This window comes from Mytilus galloprovincialis, chromosome 9 (assembly GCF_965363235.1).
Source record: "Mytilus galloprovincialis chromosome 9, xbMytGall1.hap1.1, whole genome shotgun sequence".
NCBI lineage: Eukaryota > Metazoa > Mollusca > Bivalvia > Mytilida > Mytilidae > Mytilus > Mytilus galloprovincialis.
The window spans coordinates 80,666,595-80,687,737 of record NC_134846.1 but is presented as its reverse complement, the minus strand read 5'-3'; the positions used below and the strand labels follow the sequence as shown (position 1 = coordinate 80,687,737).

General features: G+C 31.7%; 2 protein-coding genes across 2 annotated transcripts in view; both read right to left on the bottom strand.

Moving 5' to 3' along the window:
- The window catches only part of LOC143046110 (uncharacterized), a 33,841-nt gene extending 23,101 nt beyond the window's left edge, over positions 1–10,740 (bottom strand). Inside the window, exons 1-5 of the mRNA XM_076219110.1 lie at positions 10,661–10,740; positions 8,637–8,812; positions 7,268–7,420; positions 4,346–4,459; positions 3,115–3,231 (exon numbers count right to left, since the gene is read on the bottom strand). Of these exons, the coding sequence (XP_076075225.1) occupies positions 3,115–3,231; positions 4,346–4,459; positions 7,268–7,420; positions 8,637–8,673 (421 nt within the window). The 5' untranslated portion in view covers positions 8,674–8,812; positions 10,661–10,740. The remainder of the gene's footprint in view (positions 1–3,114; positions 3,232–4,345; positions 4,460–7,267; positions 7,421–8,636; positions 8,813–10,660) is intronic.
- Positions 10,657–20,975, bottom strand: LOC143046840 (uncharacterized). The gene is made up of 8 exons (XM_076219902.1): positions 20,837–20,975; positions 18,922–19,075; positions 17,581–17,892; positions 15,458–15,672; positions 14,621–14,837; positions 12,713–13,120; positions 11,192–11,395; positions 10,657–10,739 (listed from the first exon to the last, which is right to left on the bottom strand). Exons 1-8 carry the CDS (start codon positions 20,927–20,929, stop codon positions 10,657–10,659), a joined length of 1,686 nt encoding a protein of 561 aa, XP_076076017.1. The 5' UTR covers positions 20,930–20,975.
- Positions 20,976–21,143: the final 168 nt, after the last annotated feature.

Sequence of the window (21,143 nt, the reverse complement as noted above, 5' to 3'; positions counted from 1 at the left end):
GTTAAAAAAAACTCCTACACGTCCCATCGAGGCAACAATATATAAAACCCATCATGGAAAGGTCCTTTAGATTTCAAAGACATGTTCACAGAAAACTTATAGTTATTTATTAAATTTAATTAAGACAGTGGCTATGTTACCGGCTCTGAATATAATATCTAAATTATAACAGACAAAAGAGCACATTTCTCTATGAATAGCTATTTTGCCGCCGACGACAACATAGCGAAATTTATTATTTTGCCACTTCTTTGAATGAACTTTATCATGAATTTTTGTAAAGTATTACGGCAATAGGCATTTTCAACATTAAAAGAATTAAGGTAGCACAATACAAAGATTTTTTCACTCCCAATCAGACAACTTTAAACTGATGTAATTCATTTTATCCTTCTTTATATTTTATAAATGAGGTACCAAAAGAAAGAAGAAAGATTAATCTTTCAAATTGTGATAATTTCATTATGATATAATTATTACATAATTAATTATTATGTAATTAGTTGCTATATTGTGATGTCCACACTTGAATGAATTTAGCGTCTTTGTTCTTCATAGCATCCCAAAATATTTTATAGATTCTTGTACAACACAGCTTGACCTCCAAAACTGTGTCTCAGATTTCTAAAAACATCAATAGAACAAATTTTATACTCAATTGAATTTAGTGGTCTCTTATGAATTGATGTTGCAAACTTCGTTGAAGATTTATGAGAGAATGAAATACAATAGGAAAAATCTGAGACACAGTTTTGGAGGTCAAACTGTGTTGTGCAAGAATCTATAAAATATTTTGGGATGCTATGAATAACAAAGAAGCTAAATTCATTCAAGTATGGACATCACAATATGGCAAGTAATTACATAACAATTAATTATGTAATAATTATATCATAATGAAATTATCACAATTTGAAAGATTAATCCTTCTTCTTTCATTTGGTACCTCATTTATAAAATTTAAAGAAAGATGACTGGAATTACATCAGTTTAAAGATGTCTGATTGGGGATGAAAAATCTTTGTATTGTGCTACCTTAAATTAGTATATTCATGAATAGAGTCAAATAAGATAACAGCAACGATAGTTGTCTTTAGAAACATAATCGTTTAAAAAAGATATCAGTATCAAATTCTAGCAAGAAGTTAAATCAAAACATGTTGTTGAAACTGCTTCTAAAATCAATTACAGTCTAATGCTACATGTCATGATGCATAACAGTAAAATAACAGATTTTTTTAAACTATCATATGGTGTAATATATATATAAAAAAGTTACAAATCTCATTGTATAGAAATTCGATAAAACATTATTCAGTCTAGCCTGAGACTACTGTAACATGTTCATAGTAGTCTTAGGTGTAACTTGACAAAATCAATCACATAAGGTATATATATAGCTTTGACATAGAAATAAAATGTTTAAATTGAAATTGCCTTTGAAATAATAGGCAGATTTTCTTTTCTGGTAAAGATTCATAATAAATTTCCAAAATCTTAACCTGGGGGAAAAGCTATAAAATTTGAATAAGTATTATGGTAGATTTTTTCAAGTCTTTTCGTTTCCACTTGCAGGTTCGACTTTATAAAGAAAATGTTGTTTTTTTCCTTTTCCTTTTTATGATACATTTAATTCTACATTTAATATGCTGTATGGGCTTTGCTCATTGTTGAAGGCCGTACGGTGACCTATAGTTGTAAGTGTCTGTGTCATTTTGGTCTCTTGTGGACAGTCGTCTTATTGGCAATCATACCACATCTTCTTTTTTTTATTTAATAAAATGTAAACTTGAAGAAAACATATCGAAAAGTAAAAAAAGGTAATTGAAATTTGAATAAATCGGATCGTATATTTCAGCGTCAAGTCATTTCGTTTTCCTTTTTGGGTCTTTGGTGTAAACCCCAAAAAGTAGTTCCGACCACCAAGAGTAGTGTCCCTTTAAACGCTTGTAGATTACAATAGAAACTGACAGTTTCTTTATCGTTACGTCACAGTACAAAATAGCAAGTCTGCATAAACGATCAGTGACGCAGAAAATACAAAATACCGATGACGGCAAGGATTGATGGCAGAGTTTATGTGCTTCGGTCCTTGCTTTGAAGTAATTTTTAAACCAATGTTTCATCAATTCAAAATTTCAGATAGTTTTGAATTTAAATCTATGATCCGTATAGTTCAGCTCCCAATCCCTATTTCAAAGGGAAGCCAAATATTGTTATAATTTGTTTTACTTTTGATCTTAACTCATTTGAACGGATGATGTTAAAGAGAGGCGAAAGGTACCACAGGAATTTTAACACTAATAAGTCAAAATATACTGACAACATGACTGCTTAAAAAATAAAAGTCAAACAGACAAACAACAATTCACAAGAGGTGTTCTCTGATGCTCCGCCAAGGTAAGCAAAATCTGCTCCACATGTGACATTCGCCGTTTTGCTCATATAAGTAAAATACATGTGATAAGTCTTATTCATTAGGCTACATTTGTGAAAAGGGGACAGGATTGTAGTTACAACAACAAAGACATATCAGTCAATACGTATGCAGTCAACAAGCCAAACCGTGGGGAACTTTATTTTAGAATTGTGTCCGACCAATATACTCAATAGTGGCTGCTTTTAAGAGAAATAAAATAAATAAATATAAAAGATGCATCAGAATGATTATCAATCCTTATGATTTGTATATTAGAGGAAACAGTGTTTGGTGTTGGTTACTGTATTGTATTGTTTATTCTTTAGTTTTCTATGTTGTGTCATGTGTACTATTGTTTGTCTGTTTGTCTTTTTCACTTTTAGCCATGGTGTTGTCAGTTTATTTTCGATTTATGAGTTTGACTGTCCCTTTGGTATCTTTCGTTTTTTTTTTTTGTGATGGTTTTACAATCTGCTGCACAATTATTGGAACAAAACGATTTCCTCATAAATTGTATGTCGTGTATTCAACAAATAGTATTTATCTTTTATGTATAAAAAGATTCAAACAAAAGCACTGTCTGGTCATTTTGCTTATGAACAACTTTGAAAGCAGAGAAAGTATTGTGTCATGGCAGGCTACAACTTTAATGATACCAGTGAATGAATAGAAAACTTAGATTATCTTTAACATACCACAATTGTTCTCATCTGATCCATCAATACAATCGATTGTGACGTCACAGCGTTGCGCTAAAGGAATACACTGTTTGTTGTCACACTGCCATTCTCCGTCTACACAACTTCGCCATTCTAAATAAAAAAGACAGGATTTTGAAATAAACTGAAATCGTATTTTATTTACATATGTGATGTCCTTTAGAAGTGATATGAACATTATGACTTCTAGCACTAAACCCTTAACTCTCCAATGTGTGAGTTTGTCTGATTTTTTTCCAGTTGAGTCAAATTATAGTGGGTGAATTTATATATTTCACTTGTCCGACTTTTCCTGCTATATCTCGATTGATCAGACACGCACATAACCAAACATATGAAATTCAAGGAATGGAAATGCAAAAATGCAAGATGAAAAATCTGCCTAGGTAATGAAAAATTCTAAAATAAATTCCTTTCTGTTACTATCTACTATACTGGAATTGCACGAAATTCTCTGCTGTTATCAAAAGCAAAAAACCTATTTTGTTCATTCCATATACTGTATCATTTTTGAAATTTATTTAATATGGTGATGATAACTTATAATAAATGAAATGGTTGGCATATAGAAGATTAACTTTTTGATTCATCAGTGAAATTGTCTTGACCATCCTTCCTGTTACTGATTATGGTTATGCTGTTACTTTTTATCAGGTAACATGACAGAACATAACAAAAGGAATTACGCAGTACTTTTTGTTCATTTACTCGAATTGTGTAGAACTTTACTTCCATCTACATACCAATATGATAAGATACTATAAAAACACATGTACTGTTAAAGTGCTGACAATGAAATATTCTCAGAAGGTACACAAAAAGGCTGTAACAGGAGAGAACAACAAAATTATTTTTCTCCAAATTCTGATACTTGGGGAGTTCAGATTTTTCAAACTGGCTGCTATTCACCTAAACATGTGAACGCAGTGTTAGAAAATGATAATAACAGGAAATCAAATTGTATGCATCCGAAACTCTTCTGGATTTACCATCAACCGGTATGCTTTAACATAATTAGTCAAGGATATATACATAAATACATACAATACGGGACTAACTGAGAAAAAGAATCTAAAAAAATAGCTTCATATACATTTTGAAAATGAAATAAAGCTCTGGTTTATATTTGTTCGAAGATGCAATCTTATAGAATATACCTATTAAACAATCCTCTCATTGTTATATTGTAATTTATAATTGAACTTACGACAGTGATGTTCGTCTGATCCATCATTGCAGTGTTTGGTATGGTCACAGTAGAAAGTTAAATGTATACACGAACCATCTGCACATTGATACTGGGAATTTAAACAATCTGATCCTGTAAACGTAAAGCAAACCTAAGTTCTGTGTCTATACAATCCAATAATTATAATTGATAGGTTAATTGATTGAAATGTTTATTGTTGTTGTTTAACGCAACTTATTACTATATCGTGGCAATTTTTTGTATTGAGAGAGTAAGTCGATGTGCGCAGAGAGAACCACAAACTCACAACTTCTGTGTTGATAGGCAAGTGACGAGGTAGGTGAAATACTTAGTAAATTTACCGCCATGACTTCTCTAGTTATTGAAAATATGTTGATTAATATAGAAATCAAAGCACCTGACAAAATTGAACAATGTTATAAAAATCAACATCGGTGCGACGTTGATGAGTTTCAAAAAACTTTTTATTGTTCACTTTAAAACGCTTTAATCGTAACACACATTTTGAATTAAAAACTATGTATCAAAGTACGTTAATCGGATTCTTTCTCTATTTTACATCTTGAACTGCACATCCTAATTACAAATTAAGAGCTGGAATATTCTTATGTATTAAATCGAAAGACAAAACCTTAATTTTTACCGCTTAATGATGTCAAAACTCAAATGTAATTTATGGTTAATATAGAAATCAAAGCACCTGACAAAATTGAACAATGTTTTAAGAATCAACATCGGTGCGACGTTGATGAGTTTCAATAAACTTTTTATTGTTCACTTTAAAACGCTTTAATCGTAACACACATTTTGAATTAAAAACTATGTATCAAAGTACGTTAATCGGAGTCTTTCTCTATTTTACATCTTGAACTGCACATCCTAATTACAAATTAAGAGCTGGAATATTCTTATGTATTAAATCGAAAGACAAAACCTTAATTTTTACCGCTTAATGATGTCAAAACTAAAATGTTATTTATGGTATTTTGTTTTGCGTATTTTAACCCGTAGTTCCTAATATCAAATGAATATTCGTACTTTATAATGGAGGTACAACACTATAAGAATGTTTATCCCTGCACTGACTAGATGAATAAGCACATATGTAGGACTCAAATCTATGATGGGTTCCAAATCTATGGCAGATTCCTAATCTGTGGTAAATATGACGTCATGTCATTCCAAATCTATGGCAGATTCGTAATCTGTGGTAAATATGACGTCATGTCATTCCAAATCTATGGCAGATTCCTAATCTGTGGTAAATATGACGTCATGTCATTCCAAATCTATGGCAGATTCCTAATCTGTGGTAAATATGACGTCATGTCATTCCAAATCCATGGCAGATTTTTTTAAACCCTAATCTATGGCGAGTTTTGTAATTTCCTAATCTATGGCGGATTTTTGTTGTTTCAAAATCTATGGCAGATTTTGTGCAAACGTAGAACAAGGCAGTACATATACAAGTGAGCTGCGTCGGATAGAAATCGACCGTATGCAAATCAACATCAATGTATCTGTTAACCTATTTAGGTTTGAAAATGAATTCAACGGAAGGTCTGCAACTGTTTGTAAAGTGAATGTGTAAACGAATGCTACAAAATGGATAAAACTTCATCTTTTATTTTATTGTTTTTCGTAAATGAATGCTCTAAAAATAAATCAGAGTGTTGAACATGTACATATTTGTCTTAACATGCATAAGGTCGATTTCTATCCGACGCAGCTCAAGTATTGACTTGTCTTAAATAACGTCAAATGTACGACAACTGGAGCATGTCTATAAATATTTGTGAAATAAACATTCCCTAATGGTCAACAAAATTGTTATGTCAACCATAAAATAGTGTAGAAGGGATATACATAATACAGAAATCAGTATTAATATGATCCTCCCCGGAAAAATAAGCATTTCTTAATCTGTGCATGGTACCGGTTTAATCCATTTATTAAAACAACTAAAAAAAAGGAAGTCCATTGACAAACATGACAGCAGTTGTAAAAAAAAACAGTTTGACTTTTCACATAATATTTATTTTAGCTTTAATTAATCTGTTTTAACTGGTGACGATTTAAGTCAAGGTGGTATCCTGTAATTTCATTTTCTAACTTTAAATACTTTGCCATGCAGCCGTAGATGCTAAAATATTAATATACAATGTAACTCAAATCCCAAAATATCCACAACTTAAAACAGCTGTTCCTTTCTTCATTGCGGGATTCGGACGGTACATTACATAATTATTGCACCTTCTATGGATAAAAGATAACATCTTTCTTTAAACCATCGTCAAATTGTTCTAGAGTGAAAACAGAAAGTGTTTTCCTGAGTATTTTTAACACAGGACATCAGGAATTTGGAGAGCCAACAACTTTGCTGAAGTCGGCGACAATTTATATGGCGTATTTTTTATTTTGACGTTATATTCCACTTTTCCCCGGAAAATAACGTAATTCTTAAATCACCCATAAATTTGGAGAAAACAAAAATCTGCCATAGATTTAATTTGTTTGGCGTTTGTTACGTCATATTTACCATAAATTAGGAATCTGCCATAGATTTGGAACCCGCCATAGATTTGAGTCCTACATATATATTAAGAAGAGAGAGGGAAGATAAAACAGCGTAGTTCCTAGAGTGTAAAATTCTCGTATAATAGCTGTATAGGGAGATAGATCACTACAGTTGTATTTCAAATATCGAGCTATCTCAATTTTTATCAAAAATGAACTCATAACACTATAAGATTCACTCGACGATTTGTAAACAGAAAATATCAAGGCAAAAGACTACATTTAAAACTCTATTTGAATCAAGGGTTCATGTTATCATAAATGGTCTTATTTCAAGTGACATACTGAACAAAGACGATAAACCAGGTGAATCAATGAATATTATTAATGTGAGAAACTCACCGCAATATTTTTCATCAGAACTATCAAAACAATCATGATATGAATCACAAACTGCCAACTGTGATATAACTTCTCCATTTCCACATGTAAACATAGAACGATTGGCAAATGATGATCCTGCATTGCTCATTACTCTTATTCCGTCACCGTTTCCTGAAAAAAATGTCTACATTCATTAAAAAAAAGGTGCGACAGATTATACAATAAAACGTTGACCAAAAACCAATGTAGATATAATATGAAATCATTAAAAATCCGACTCAACCAAGTATACAACAAAAAACACAAAGAAATATCTGTTCTATTGCTGATACAAGTATATTTATAAGTTTATCTAAGTATAGCAATTGAAATAAGAGCCGGTGTTAGGGGTGTTCTTCATGTCAACTGCAACCTCAGGAATGGTTCCCATCTGTTCACTATGATTAGTATCGACATTAAAATCTATCTCTTCATTTACAAACCATCTTAAATTACATTTTGTTTTTAAAAAAAAATTATCTGCATTCGTTTATCCATATCAGCTATAGGCCAGTATAATAGCCGATAATCGCAATAAAACAAGTACTTGAAACGTTGGTACACAAAGTTAAATGAAGAATTTACATTTACACATATTCCAGAGTGAGGTTGTAATAAAAAGCTAATTATTTTCTGACTATGTGCACATGAAAATCAGTTAGATGACAAACATTTGAACACTCATTGTTAGTAGTTTTCAAATAGTCTACAAAATCATGTGATCAAAACTATCCAACACATCTCTGTCAAATTCAAAGTCAAAAACGAAGATGAAGTTAATAGAGATATAGAGTTGAAAAGTAGCAACAGGAGTAAATCTGGATTTAATTGTATTGAGGCAAATCCCGTCTAAGTATATGTTTATTTGGATAATACGTACATCACCAAATTGTTTTTATGACAGCACGATACGTTGTTTATTGTGTGAATTAAAGCCAATTTTAAATCAACATATTAGTCATTGATGACCGGTAAACAAATAATACAAAAGGTATTCAAATCATGAAAGAAGAGCATAACATTAAACAGGGTAATAATTCTGTTATAGTGTACAAATTCAAATAAGAGGAATGAAAAGTTGTCCATCATATTTAGTATACAATCTATAATATTTGTTTGTACCAAGGTGTTTATTTTTGTACTTAATTTTTATATTATATGTCGTTTCATTTTGAAGGATATTGTAAAAAAGTAAAAACAACACGTTTTAAAATTTTTCTTGCGTCCGGAGCGCTTTTCTGGATTTACCCTCATCAGGAACGCTCAAAGCTAAACATTTGAAATCCGAAGATAGATAAGTACCGAAAATCGTTGAAGAGCTATATGTCAAAAATACCTAAAATAATACCTTGATTCTGAATAGGATCCAATTGTGTCTCACACATGAAATAATGTATTTTGTCATAAGCACATGGAACATCATGCCAGTTCTGTTTATTATGAATACTGTCAAGTATGATTGCCGTACACTGTTCGTCGTCGAACCCATCTGGTTGAGAGATACTCGTTGACAATTTCTTATACCTTAAAACAAATAAAACAGTGTTTGGACAGTTATAAGAAATGTCTCAAATACAGCTTAGTCAGTAAATTTAGTATATGTCTTAAGATTATAATTAGTGTTGTCAAATCGTACACGTTTGCCTAACCGGTTACTCGGATAATCGTTCGACCGATTAACCGGTTAACCGGTAGTTTGAGTTGGTGCTTGCAAGCCTTATCAATAGTACCCTACACATAGATATAAGATGTGGTATGAGTGTCAATTTGGCAACCTTTCATCCAAGTCATAAATTTACGCTTTTAGAATTGAAGTTTGTCCTCTGGCATTATCAGGCTTGTCTGTGAGGATTCCTGGCGAAGTTTGACTTTTAATAATCAACTACACCGTATCAACTATAGCGTTTGTACCAACTTCAGATTGAAAATTAAATTAAAAAAACTTCTTGATCTCGTAGAATTGAATATGTCTGAAACTGATTATTCTTTCCTTTTCACTTGTTGTCTCCGAAAATGATGTGGAGTGTTTCATTTTGAGTGATTAATTATAAAAAAAGAAGATGTGGTATGATTGCCAATGAGACAATTCTCCACAAGAGATCAAAATGACACAGAAATTAACAACTATAGGTCACCGTACGGCCTGTTTCTTTACTTTGTTTGCATGTTACTCGTACTATCACGTATACATTGAGTACATTCACATTAGTTTGCATTTCAAGTTTTTGAGTTTTCATTTCGTTTAAAGTAAGACTAAGCCTTACACGACGGAGGTTGCACATTTAGATGTAGGTTTACACAATATTAGATCAGAAACGAAATAATGAAGAAAATCGTAAAATTTAATCGCATCACTGATTTAGAGTTACTGCTAAAAAAAACATGTATACTAATTATGTTTATTTAAGATTCTGCCCCGAGCTGAGAGACAAGTTCTAATTAATTTTATGTTTATAGGATTAACAATAGCAATCAATTTACTGGACAACTGATCTGTCAAATAAATTACCACGACGACATTTTTTAAATAAAACCTAACTTTTTAATGATTTCAATTCAAATTTATATAAAATCTATCAAAATTGAAAAAAAAGTCCGGTTAACCGGTTAGCGTTTTTGGTATTCGGTATTCGGTCGTTCGACCGGTTAACCGTTGACAACACTAATTATAATGATATATTGATTTTATATATTCACTTCTTTGATTACTTAGATATCACATAGACATATAGCTAACATATGAACAACACTAATCCACCAATTTCTTAAATAAGGCATATATCAATGTGTTGTAAATTTACGCTTACTACAACCAAATAAATTACCGATACAATTTCTGTAATAACACACTATCTAACGAATTATCAACGCAGTCTAATATATTTATTTCGCGTTGATCATTTATTTAACTTATTTACACCGTAGACAAATCATCTTCAGCTTCTAAGGCTATCAAAATTGTCTTCTATTCTAATTAAAATTATAATCAAATATATAAGTATCTGAATTAGATTTATGCAGGAACAGTTGTCGTGCATGTAGTCACTCAATCTTCGAAAAAGTTGAAGTCTTATTCATCATCTTTACGTTTTTGTTGGATTTGATTGACAGATACGATTATGACTTGGTTAAAGTTACCTAGGCAACAGTACAATAGCATGAGAAGTAATAAAATGCTTATACATCTAGTTCGATATTCCTACTTTTAAATTTAGAATGAAAATGTTGAGTTTAGACTTCCAAACTGTTTTTATTTATTTTTTTCAACTAAAAATGACATTAGTTTATATATTTTGGTAATAGCCTGTCTAAATCTACCAGGTTTTTTATTGTATGGATTACTTTGATTAGAAAATATAATAAGCATATTACCAGGCTGTATACGTTAATGGTTCACCACTCAACCACTGGAAATCTGTTATCTTGTAACCTTTATTCCTTTTGGCCAAACCTGAGAAATACAAATCAAAGAAATAACATTGACAATGGAAATGAAGAATCCGTCAAAGAGACAAAAAACAGTATATAGCCGAAAACAGTCAAAGACCACCAATCGGTCCTCAGCACAGCGATAAAATCCAACTAACGGAGTCGGGCTTCAGTAGGCCCCTAAACAAAACGGTGGACGTTATCCTAAACTACAAAACATATAAATATATTAGAATTAAAACAAACACACAAGACTAACAAAGGCCAGCGTCTCCGGACTTGGGAAGGTAAAAAATGGCGGCTGGGAAACGTATTTGAAAGGGAAAATATAAATTTTAAAAAATGTTTGCAACGTCCCGTTGTATAATCATCTTATCAAAAAGTTAGATGCATTCTGTAGATGTGCATAATGAATAAAAAAATATTACGGTCCTGATGAGAATCTATAAATTAAATTAAAAAGAATTAACATGCCTATGTATATTTTGTCAGCACTTGTCGTTTCAGCCATGGTAAACAACAGTCGATGAACAAAAGCCATTTCTTCTTCGGAGTTGATACTGACAAGGTGGCCCCCTTCTCTCACACATACAGTTTCAGCCTTTTGCTGATTGGTATTGTTGTTGTGAAATAGCTTATAACAACTTGTTTTCAAGTTAGCCCATGTTTGAGCACAATCTAAAAAAAAACGGTTATTTATGAATAGATATTTATACTTTATTTGTATAGTGTTTATGGTAAAATGTACCACATATTATGATGCAATGCATTACCATTTTGCGAAATAACTAAAGGACAAACTTAAATTTCATACCATCTCATTTTTTTAGGAAAAGATCAAACTTTTGTGATGGAGTGTTTGCCCGAGGTCTCCGGACAGATCAAGCCGAAATGTTTTCAGTTGGTTCTGGCTTTTACTTCCACAAAAAGTAAAATAACAAAACTAGTGAACTCCAAGACAAATATAAATCAAAATGTCCCTTATCAAATGACAAATTAAAGGCTTAGCCACATCAAACGAATATAAAACAACTGTCATATTCTTGATTTGGTACAGTCATTTTCTTGTGTAGAAAATTGTGAATTAAACCTGGTTTTAGAGGTAGCCAAACTTCTTACTTCTATGACAGTCGCATACAAATCCATTATATTGACAAACAATGTGTAAACAAAACAAACAGACATAATATCTAGAAATATCAAAAATAAGGGTCAACATTTTGTTCTGTGTATGTGCATAAATATGTAGGCAGAGGTCGGCTCAGAGTTAGAATAAGAAGTTTTAGTAGGATGACAAGTCGTAGCATTTAGCATTATTATGCGTGCTGGTCTAGTACAAAGTAGTTTTCGTGTTCGTCTTGCGTTAAAATATGCTGGTCCTGAATATACATTTTATTGCAGACTTAAACACAATTCATTTTGAACATCGTACCACATCGCTGTTTTCCTAACATCGTTTATTATTTACTTTCATTAGATAAGTTGTACATGTCCGAAGAATTATAAATATTACTACGTTTGCCTTATTAAAGATTTGAAAAGCTGTTGATGATATAAACTAATGGGTTTTTATCTTATAGAATGTCCATATACAAATTGATAAGTTTTGAATGTTGCAAAAATCTTTTTTATATGGTTACTTACTTACTTTGTAAACAAGAATGTAATATCTACGGTTAAGGTGCAATGAAAAGTTGGGTTTCATATCACGTTTAAGTTATTTCTGTTAGTTTTCTCAACAACTATAGAGATGACTTATAATTGTCACGTAGTCCTTCGCTTATACATCTATTTCGAAATTTACCTTTTTTTTAATCAAAACACTTTCAAGTTGAATATTCTTTTTATTTATAAGTTTTAGTGTTTGTTGCAGATCATCCTTATGTATGTAACTAACTGCAAATTATGGCGAAAATAGAAATGTTAAGGAAATAGACTGATGGGCCTTTAAAGATGCTACAAAAAATAATTAAAAGATACTTTCACAAAACTTACCTGAGTCATTTGAAATGGTATCAATAACATTATCTTTTATCGTATATAAACCCAGAAAGCCTCTACCAGTCAAGTCATTACCGACACGGAATTCTACATCCATCATATGCCAACTTGATACTAATCTAAAATGTGGCTTCGTAGCCTTAGTGAATCGACCAAGAGATTCAGATCTTTCGCCCACGATATCAAAGTCAAATACTTCAACAAACGCATCAACCAGTTGCAAAATGTTCACATCTAGTTCTATGAATTGAAGTTCAATATATTGTCCATATCGTCCTCTGATTTTCCACATATTTGTGTCAGACGCTGTATATAAGGAGGGATATAAATGAGATGCTATATATGCAGTTTTCTCAGTGCACGTTGCAAATCTTGAAGCATTTACTCCACAGCCTGGATAATCTGTAAAAATATACAATTTAAGAAATGTAAAAAAGATATTTGTTGTTTTATCATTTGCCACGTAGATGATATACACATTTGTTTGTCAGATTGCCAAATTGTCGTATACTACCTTAAAGTAGTAATATTGTTGAAAAACATGTACGTTACAAAAACTTAAAAATATTTTTTTTCAATATATTCAAATTGATTGAATAATTATCTATAATAAAAATAAAATTGAGAAAGGAAATGGGGAATGTGTCAAAGCGACAACAACCCGACCATCGAGCAGACAACAGCCGAATGCCACCAATGGGTCTTCAATGTAGTGAGAAACTCCCGCACCCGTAGGCGTTATTCAGTTGGCCCCTTAAAAAATATGTATACTAGTACAGTGATAATGGACGTCATACTAAACTCCGAATTATACACAAGAAACTAAAATTAAAAATCATACAAGACTAACAAAGGCCAGAGGCTCCTGACTTGGGACAGACGCAAAATTGCGGCGGGGTTAAACATGTTTATGAGATCCCAGCCCACCCCCCCCCCCCATACCTCTAGCCAATGTAGAAAATTAAAAGCATAACAATACGCACATTAAAATTCAGTTCAAGAGAAGTCCGAGTCCGATGTCAGAAGATGTAACAAAAGAAAACAAATAAAATGACAATAATACATAAATAACAACAGACTACTAGCAGTTAACTGACACCTCAATTAAACTGATTGAAAGATTATGTCTTCATCATATGAATATCAGGCACAAATGTCATTTGTTATGTGACAACGACGTCATAAGTGTTTGGTTGTTTAAGATTAATTGATAAAACTTGAATATAAGTGACACTTTAATATTAACGTCATTGTTTTGCTAGTTTTTTGTTAGAGCAAAAAAAATAAATGACAGAAGAAGGAAAACATCAATTAATCAAAACATTATCTAACGGACCTCGAAAACGAGACAATTCTACGCATCAAGCAAAGACAAAAAAAAAGTCAATAAATACAAATATAAAAAATACATTAATATGCAAAATAGTTCAAATTAAAATATTATTTTTTTCTTAATGTGAGAAGAAATAAATATTTGATTTATGATATGTGACGGATTATCGATTTTTGGACCTCTGATTGATATCTTTTGCTGAAATATTTATTATAATGTATATTTGTTTTACTCAAGTGATCAGAGTGTTGCTTTTCAATGGAATTGAACTTGAAATATTCTTCAATAAGACAACATCCCGTCAATGTAATTAAATAAAGACTTGAAAGTCTTTCTCATACAGGCGCACAATTTCAGCCTATGCTCTCTTTTACCTATATATCTTGATACGGTAGACATTTTCGTGTTACAAAGTAATAAAGGCATTATAATAAAAAAAAAACAGACATCACAGATACTAGGCTTATAATTTTGTACTCCAGTGTGTCTACAAACTACTCACCATAGACGCTCGAAGCAAAAATATTAAAAAGCCAAATGAGGTAGGAAGTTGAAGAACAAACTGTTACCTATATTTTCAATCTTTAATTGATACATTAAGTTATCTGCCATTAGATACTGAAAACACGATGTGAAATATATGTTGACAGTATCTCCAGTTGCCATGAAAGACGCATATCTGTATCTGTTTTGGTTGTCATTTGTTATTTTTATCTTCTTTCCTGTTCCCATGTCTATTGATAATGTGTCTTTACATGAACTTGGATTTATATACGAATGACCACTCTACAGAAAAGAAGCAAAATTTTAATCAATAATTACCGTGATCGAGATATATAAGTCAGATAATTGAACTTGTTTAGTTAGAACTTTTATCCATTCGTTACTACATTTGCCATAGTAGTTGACAAAAGTTAAGGTTCTTTACAAAACTAGCATGGTGCTACAATTTATATATTTAAAGCTTAAAATAATGAAACTTTTATTGAAGTTGAAATAAATCTCAAGACTTTCTTATTATAGTAATTCCATCAAACAATTATAGATAACAGAGAAGATTATTGTCATGCGTAATAACAGAGAAGATTATTGTCATGCGTAATAACAGAGAAGATTATTGACATGCGTTATAACAGAAAAACTTATTGTCATGCGTAATAACAGAGAAGATTATTGTCATGCGTAATAATAGAGAAGATTATTGTCATGCGTATTAACAGAGACGATTATTGTCATGCGTATTTACAGAGAAGATTATTGTCATGCGTAATAACAGAGAAGATTATTGTCATGCGTAATAACAGAGGAGATTATTGGCATGCGTAATAATTAATCATTCTAGGAAATTCAATATAAAAATTACATTTATAAACGTTCACTTTCTTTGTTTTCAAGAGTCAACTTACTTGACTAAGCTGCGCTTCAGTTGCAGTCTGGGCAAATGACGCATAGAGAATGGTCAGTTTTAAGTACTTTCCTGGAAAGCTCCATAAGGTTAAATGTTCAGTTATTCCCTTTGGATAATTCGATGGAAACATTGGAGAGTCTATATAATCAGTATATCCGTGTAGAGGAGGAAACATCAATCCCCCAGCACCGTTAAACGATGGTCTATAAAAGTCTTTTGAAAAGAGTAAAATTGTTAGCAATAGTATTAAACTAATTGTGGAGAGGTACTTCTGTAGGCATATTATTTGTTTGGAAAAGAACGAAGTTGAACATAGGTGATACACTCTTATTATGAGGATGAAGTTTTGCATTAAATCTTGATTTTTTTTTCTAAGAATCAAAACGAAAATAAAGGTGGGATAAGAGCTAACTGCTGTTAATTCTCTTCATTTTTCATAATTTCCTTTTAGATTGTTTTTCCTTTTAGATCTGTTCAGCTAACTCGGCTGTGACTTTTTATGTGCTGGTTGAGGTTGTTTTATAAATTCGTTTTTATTCTGTAGTTATTCTGTCACTACATATATCTATTATATGGTCATTTTTATAAATTAACTGTTCGCAAAAGTATGAATTATTCTAAATACTAAGGATGTTCTTGTACCAGGCAGGAAACCTAATCCGTATTAGGCACATCTTTTTTGAACTTTTGGCCCTCGATGCTTTTCAACTTTGTACTTGTTTTGGCTTTCGAACTTTTTTTATCTGAGCGTCACTGATTAGTCTTGTGTGGACGAAACGCGAGTCTGGCGTATTAAATTATAAACCTGGTACCTTTTGATAGCTATTATTTGTGTGATTCTCTGTCCTATGTGTTCTCCCATTTATTTGTATTGTAGTCCTGTCATGTAATGTTGTCATTTTAATGTTATATTTAACATTGCCATAAAAGCGGAAGGTTTGCTAGCCACAAAACCAGGTTCAACCACCATTTTTTTCTTAGAATGTTCTGTACCAAGTCAGGAAAATGGTAATTGTTATAGTTCGTTTCTGTGTGTGTTACATTTTAGTGTTGTGTTTCTGTTGTGTCGTTGTTCTCATCTTATATTTGATGTGTTTCCCTCAGTTTTCGTTTGTAACCCGGATTTGTTTCTTTCTCAATCGTTTTATGAATTTCGAACAGCGGTATACTACTGTTGATTTTATTTAAGTGTTTAATCAAATATCCAAAACTCGCTTTCACATTTAGATGAAAACAAGCCATGCTTTTACATTTTCGGAAAGCCAATGACGGCTTTATTTATTAGTATCTGGCAATATAATATAACAAAATCATTATGAAATATCTTTGGAATCTTCTCAAAGCATCAAGAAAATTTAACCTATCCATTGGTTTACTCAAATTTGTCATAACAGTTAAAAAAAGTTTTGGTGTATTACTTTTTTTATATTCCAGAATCTGTTCCACGTTTGATTACTTTTCCTTTCATCATGGTTTTCCGTTGCACTTGCAATAAAGGATTGTCAAAGTTTAAACAAAGGGTGTTATGGTTATGGTCCCTTAATACGGAAAACCCGTCTGTAATAAGATACGGAATTTAAATTATTCAATTTCAGCACATTTCGGGCAACCTCGATATAGTATTATATGACATTAAATAAAAGTAACAGTAGTATACCGCTGTTTGGAAGTCATAAATCGATTGAGAGAAAACAAATCCGGGTTACAAACTAAAACCGAGGAAAACACACCAAGAGGAAAGCAACGAAACAATAGAAACACTAAATGGTCAACAAAGAACAAATGACAATACAACACACACAGAAACGAACTATAAGATAACAACTGCCACATGACATACCTGAATGAATCTCACTTTAATTTTTAATTTTCTTATATCTATATATAGATATAAATTTTGATTTCGTGTGTTTGCTGGTTTGCAGGATGTATTTTCATTTGTCGTTTAAATATACAGAATACGAGTCTGCATTAGGCGATAATAGTTGCCAAAGGTACCAGGATTATAATTCAATACGAAAACATTTTCTATATTATTTTGTCTGTGGTACAGTATTCTATATACATTTGATGGATATATTTCATCATTGAAAATAAGGAAATTTAACATTATCTTATTACCCGAGAAACATAGTCTTTCGGATGAAAGTACATCTTTATTGTCTTCTCTTTTCCACAGATGTGTGTAATGTCTATTGGTGCTACTTGTATTGTAATAACAGCAGTGTGGAACATTTGTTCCCTGATAAATGTTTCCAATGTATCCTTTATCTATAGTCCGCTGCTGGCAATCATTCAAGGTGATACTTGAATCATTATCACAAAAACCATTTGTTTCCATGTATCGAACAGAGGCAAAACCCATGTCAATGCTTTTCTTAGGACTACCGAGGATGCTACCACTCGATTCTTTGCACAATATATTGCGGGAAGCTTTCGTAAAATAAAACGAAACAATAGATAAATTATTATGTACAATATTATTTAGACAAGCTAAGCTAAGAAGTTCGATTCTAAAATAGAAACTGAAAGCCATTAATATGAGATAACTGGTCTGAATGTTTATAGAAACCTAAATATAGACTACACAGTAAAAATAATAATTAATGGTAAGACTTAAATGATAATATTAACTAATGTATATTTCTCGAGTCCAAAGTACTACACTGGATTTGCCTTGATTATGCAAGGATAACTCTAAACATTTGAAAGCCAGAAATGAATATATACTAAGAAACATAAGGATCGTAATGATTAAAAGGAATCTAGAAGTAATATTCAAATTCATTTAAGGTCAACTATGTCTAAGGAATTAAAACCTTATAAAACGTCTGCAAATTTGGTTCATTGGAAACAGACAGAATAGTATTTATTGAATATGTAGGGTTTTAATTTTGTAATACGATTGACGGCATAAAACAAAAGGCTTCGAAGAAAGAAATATGATTCCTGCAAAACAGACAATAATGCTGATTATAATGTTACTGCAAAAGAACTTTCAATTACAGACGTCTGTTTTATTACTAAAATGACTGCACTAACATTAAATTTTATATTTATTCTCGTACTAATCTGATTCCAATAAGAGAAAAAAAAAAGTCTCGTTGAATTGTTTGAATTTCCATAAGCTTTGGAAATATTTGAAAATGTTATAAAACGTAGAAGATTGTATTAGCCCCGAAACATATTTTCGGAGATAACATCTTTTACGTAATACAAAATGTCTACAGTATGCAATAATGTACAAATTAAGCCTAAAATGTAAAATGAAAGTACTATCATCGTGTTTTGTATACTTTAATTTCTCTTTTTGGTCGTTTTTCGTTGTTGCGTTGTCAGTTTAAATTCGACTTATGAGTTTGAATGACTCTTTGGGATCTTTTGCCTCTAATTTTTAAAATGTTGATTACATTAACTTTTAACAAAACTGTTAAGTCATTTGAAACTGTTAAAGTTTATTACCATATACTTGACATCCGATAAATTCTGCCTTAAAACAAGCAATGTCGTTACTTGGGTCTATGACTCTGATCTTTATGTATCTTGTCAGTATGTTTTGTAAAAACATAAACTTTTGTAGAATGTGTACGTCTTGGATAGAATCAATGGTGAAAATCTACAAAAAAAATTACTTGACAGAGAACGATATCTTAAACTGGTTGAATAGAAATAGTTTTTTTTTTACCTTACTCACTTCTTTTTACATTCTATAACACTTGGTATATTTGTTATTTGTTGGACACTATTTTGTTGGAAAAATTTGGTTGATTATATAGGGAATTACTGAAGCATAACTGGTGCGTGCCCCATCTTAGGCACTCAGTGGGCCCTCTATCTTAAAAATTTCTGGATCCGCCATTGACATGTAATGTTTTGTAGGCTTTTTATGAAAACAAAGAAACCTGTTTAACCTACTTTCCAAATAGACTTTTCAATCCGAAATAGGTAACATAGAAGTTAACTCAATCGATCTAATTGTAGTGTGGTATTCCTGTTCATATAAATAAATAATATACACGTTAGTGAAAATTAATTTAAAAAAAAACAATCCAACAACAGAGAGAACCGAACGACATATACTGGGCAGTATTCAGCCTTCAATTTTTTTTTATTTTGCTCTAATTTGTTTAGGTCCCCATATTCCGCTTTGTTTCTTTGCTTTAAATATTGCCATGTAATACGGCATGTCGCCACAAAATGTCTCGGCGTTTGGATCTTTGCCTATTCTTGTTTGTTTTTCTTTTCTTTCCAAAGCAGATTAAAACATTATCCTTCATTAGGTACTGTGTCTTGCTCCATTGTTGTCTCAAAGTCATCTACGATGTTTATTTTATAAACTTATGACGTCATTGCTGCAAGCCCATAAAACGGACGTCGATTAGAGAAGATAAAAATTTGACGTCGATTAGAGAATCCAAAAATTGGCCGTCGATTTGTAATTTTATTTTATTGTGACGTCAGAATTGGTCGTCGTTTTGAGGAACGGACGTCGATTAGATACCGGACGTCGATCTGAGTCTTACATATTTATTGACAGATAGCGTCAAAAGCAATATGAATTCAGAAAGAAAGAAAATAGATAAACATGCCGATCCTTTTCAAAGTCATTTGTGTCTACAAAAAGTTGGTAATTTTTCTTAATCATTAGATGACAGAAACATAGTATTGTTCAAAATCTTTCAAAAATGTACGAATCGGTCTCGTGGGGATAATGAAGTGCGATGGTCACGCTGAAGTGGGATGGTCCGTTCGCTGATGTCGCGGTTTGGAGTACCATTGCGGTTCAGAGTCCTACATAGATAACAAAACTGTTTTAATAAGAATAACACACTAAAGTATTGCAACTTATCAAGTAATTAAAATTCCATATGTTGAGGATTCTGAGATTTTGGGTCTTCTTTTTGTGCTTTTTTCGCCTTTTGGCTCTTCTTTTTGTTCTTTTTTCGCCTTTTGGCTCTTCTTTTTGTTCTGTTTTCGCCTTTTGGCTCTTCATTTGTACTTATTGTTTTATTAGCCCTTTGATTTTGTTACTTTACAGTAAATTAGAGATATTTATTGGTGCAGTAAAATTGATAAAGTTAGTTTTATTACAGGATATCATCCGTTGTGAATGACGACTAATATGAAAAGACATAACATTCGAGAAAACACCTACTGTGGATTCATTTAGTTTCGTGGGTATCAATTTTCGTGGATTGCAGAAAACTTGCCTTTTCGTAGATATGTAATTTCTTTGTTTTGCTAAAGTCTGCAAACTGCTTGAACATTTGTAATTCGTTGATTCGTGGTTCATCTGTACATCCGAAAACCACGAAAATTGGTATCCAACGAATAAAAATGAATCCACACTATTATGAATTAGTTTTAACTAAGTTACCTTTGGATCAAGACCATCTTCACCATACAGTCTGAGAGTATGTTCTTGTAGACCAAACTCTACCACAAAGGAATAGATAAACATCCTTTTCATCTGATACCACCCATGAAGAATTACTCCTTGGACCTCTGTAGGTACAATGAAATCAACCTTGGAGTGAAAGAGAAAATAATCGATAACCAGTATTGTTAAGATAACTTAAAACCTTTCGTTACTTTAATGTATTTCGTATTTTCATTTGGAAATCCCTTAAACACTGTTACTTTGCTAATATGTTGGTGTTGTTATGTTAGTGTGCTGACTATAA

Bases quoted from the DNA above. Each gene is read 5' to 3' on its own strand.
- LOC143046840 (XM_076219902.1), bottom strand. From the start codon at position 20,929: ATGAAAAGGATGTTTATCTATTCCTTTGTGGTAGAGTTTGGTCTACAA. The intron at 14,838-15,457 runs GTAAGTTGACTC...TCTTTTCTGTAG, and splicing joins CTGAAGCGCAGCTTAGTCAA to AGTGGTCATTCGTATATAAA. The intron at 11,396-12,712 runs GTAAGTTTTGTG...GTTTTTTTTTAG, and splicing joins TACCATTTCAAATGACTCAG to ATTGTGCTCAAACATGGGCT.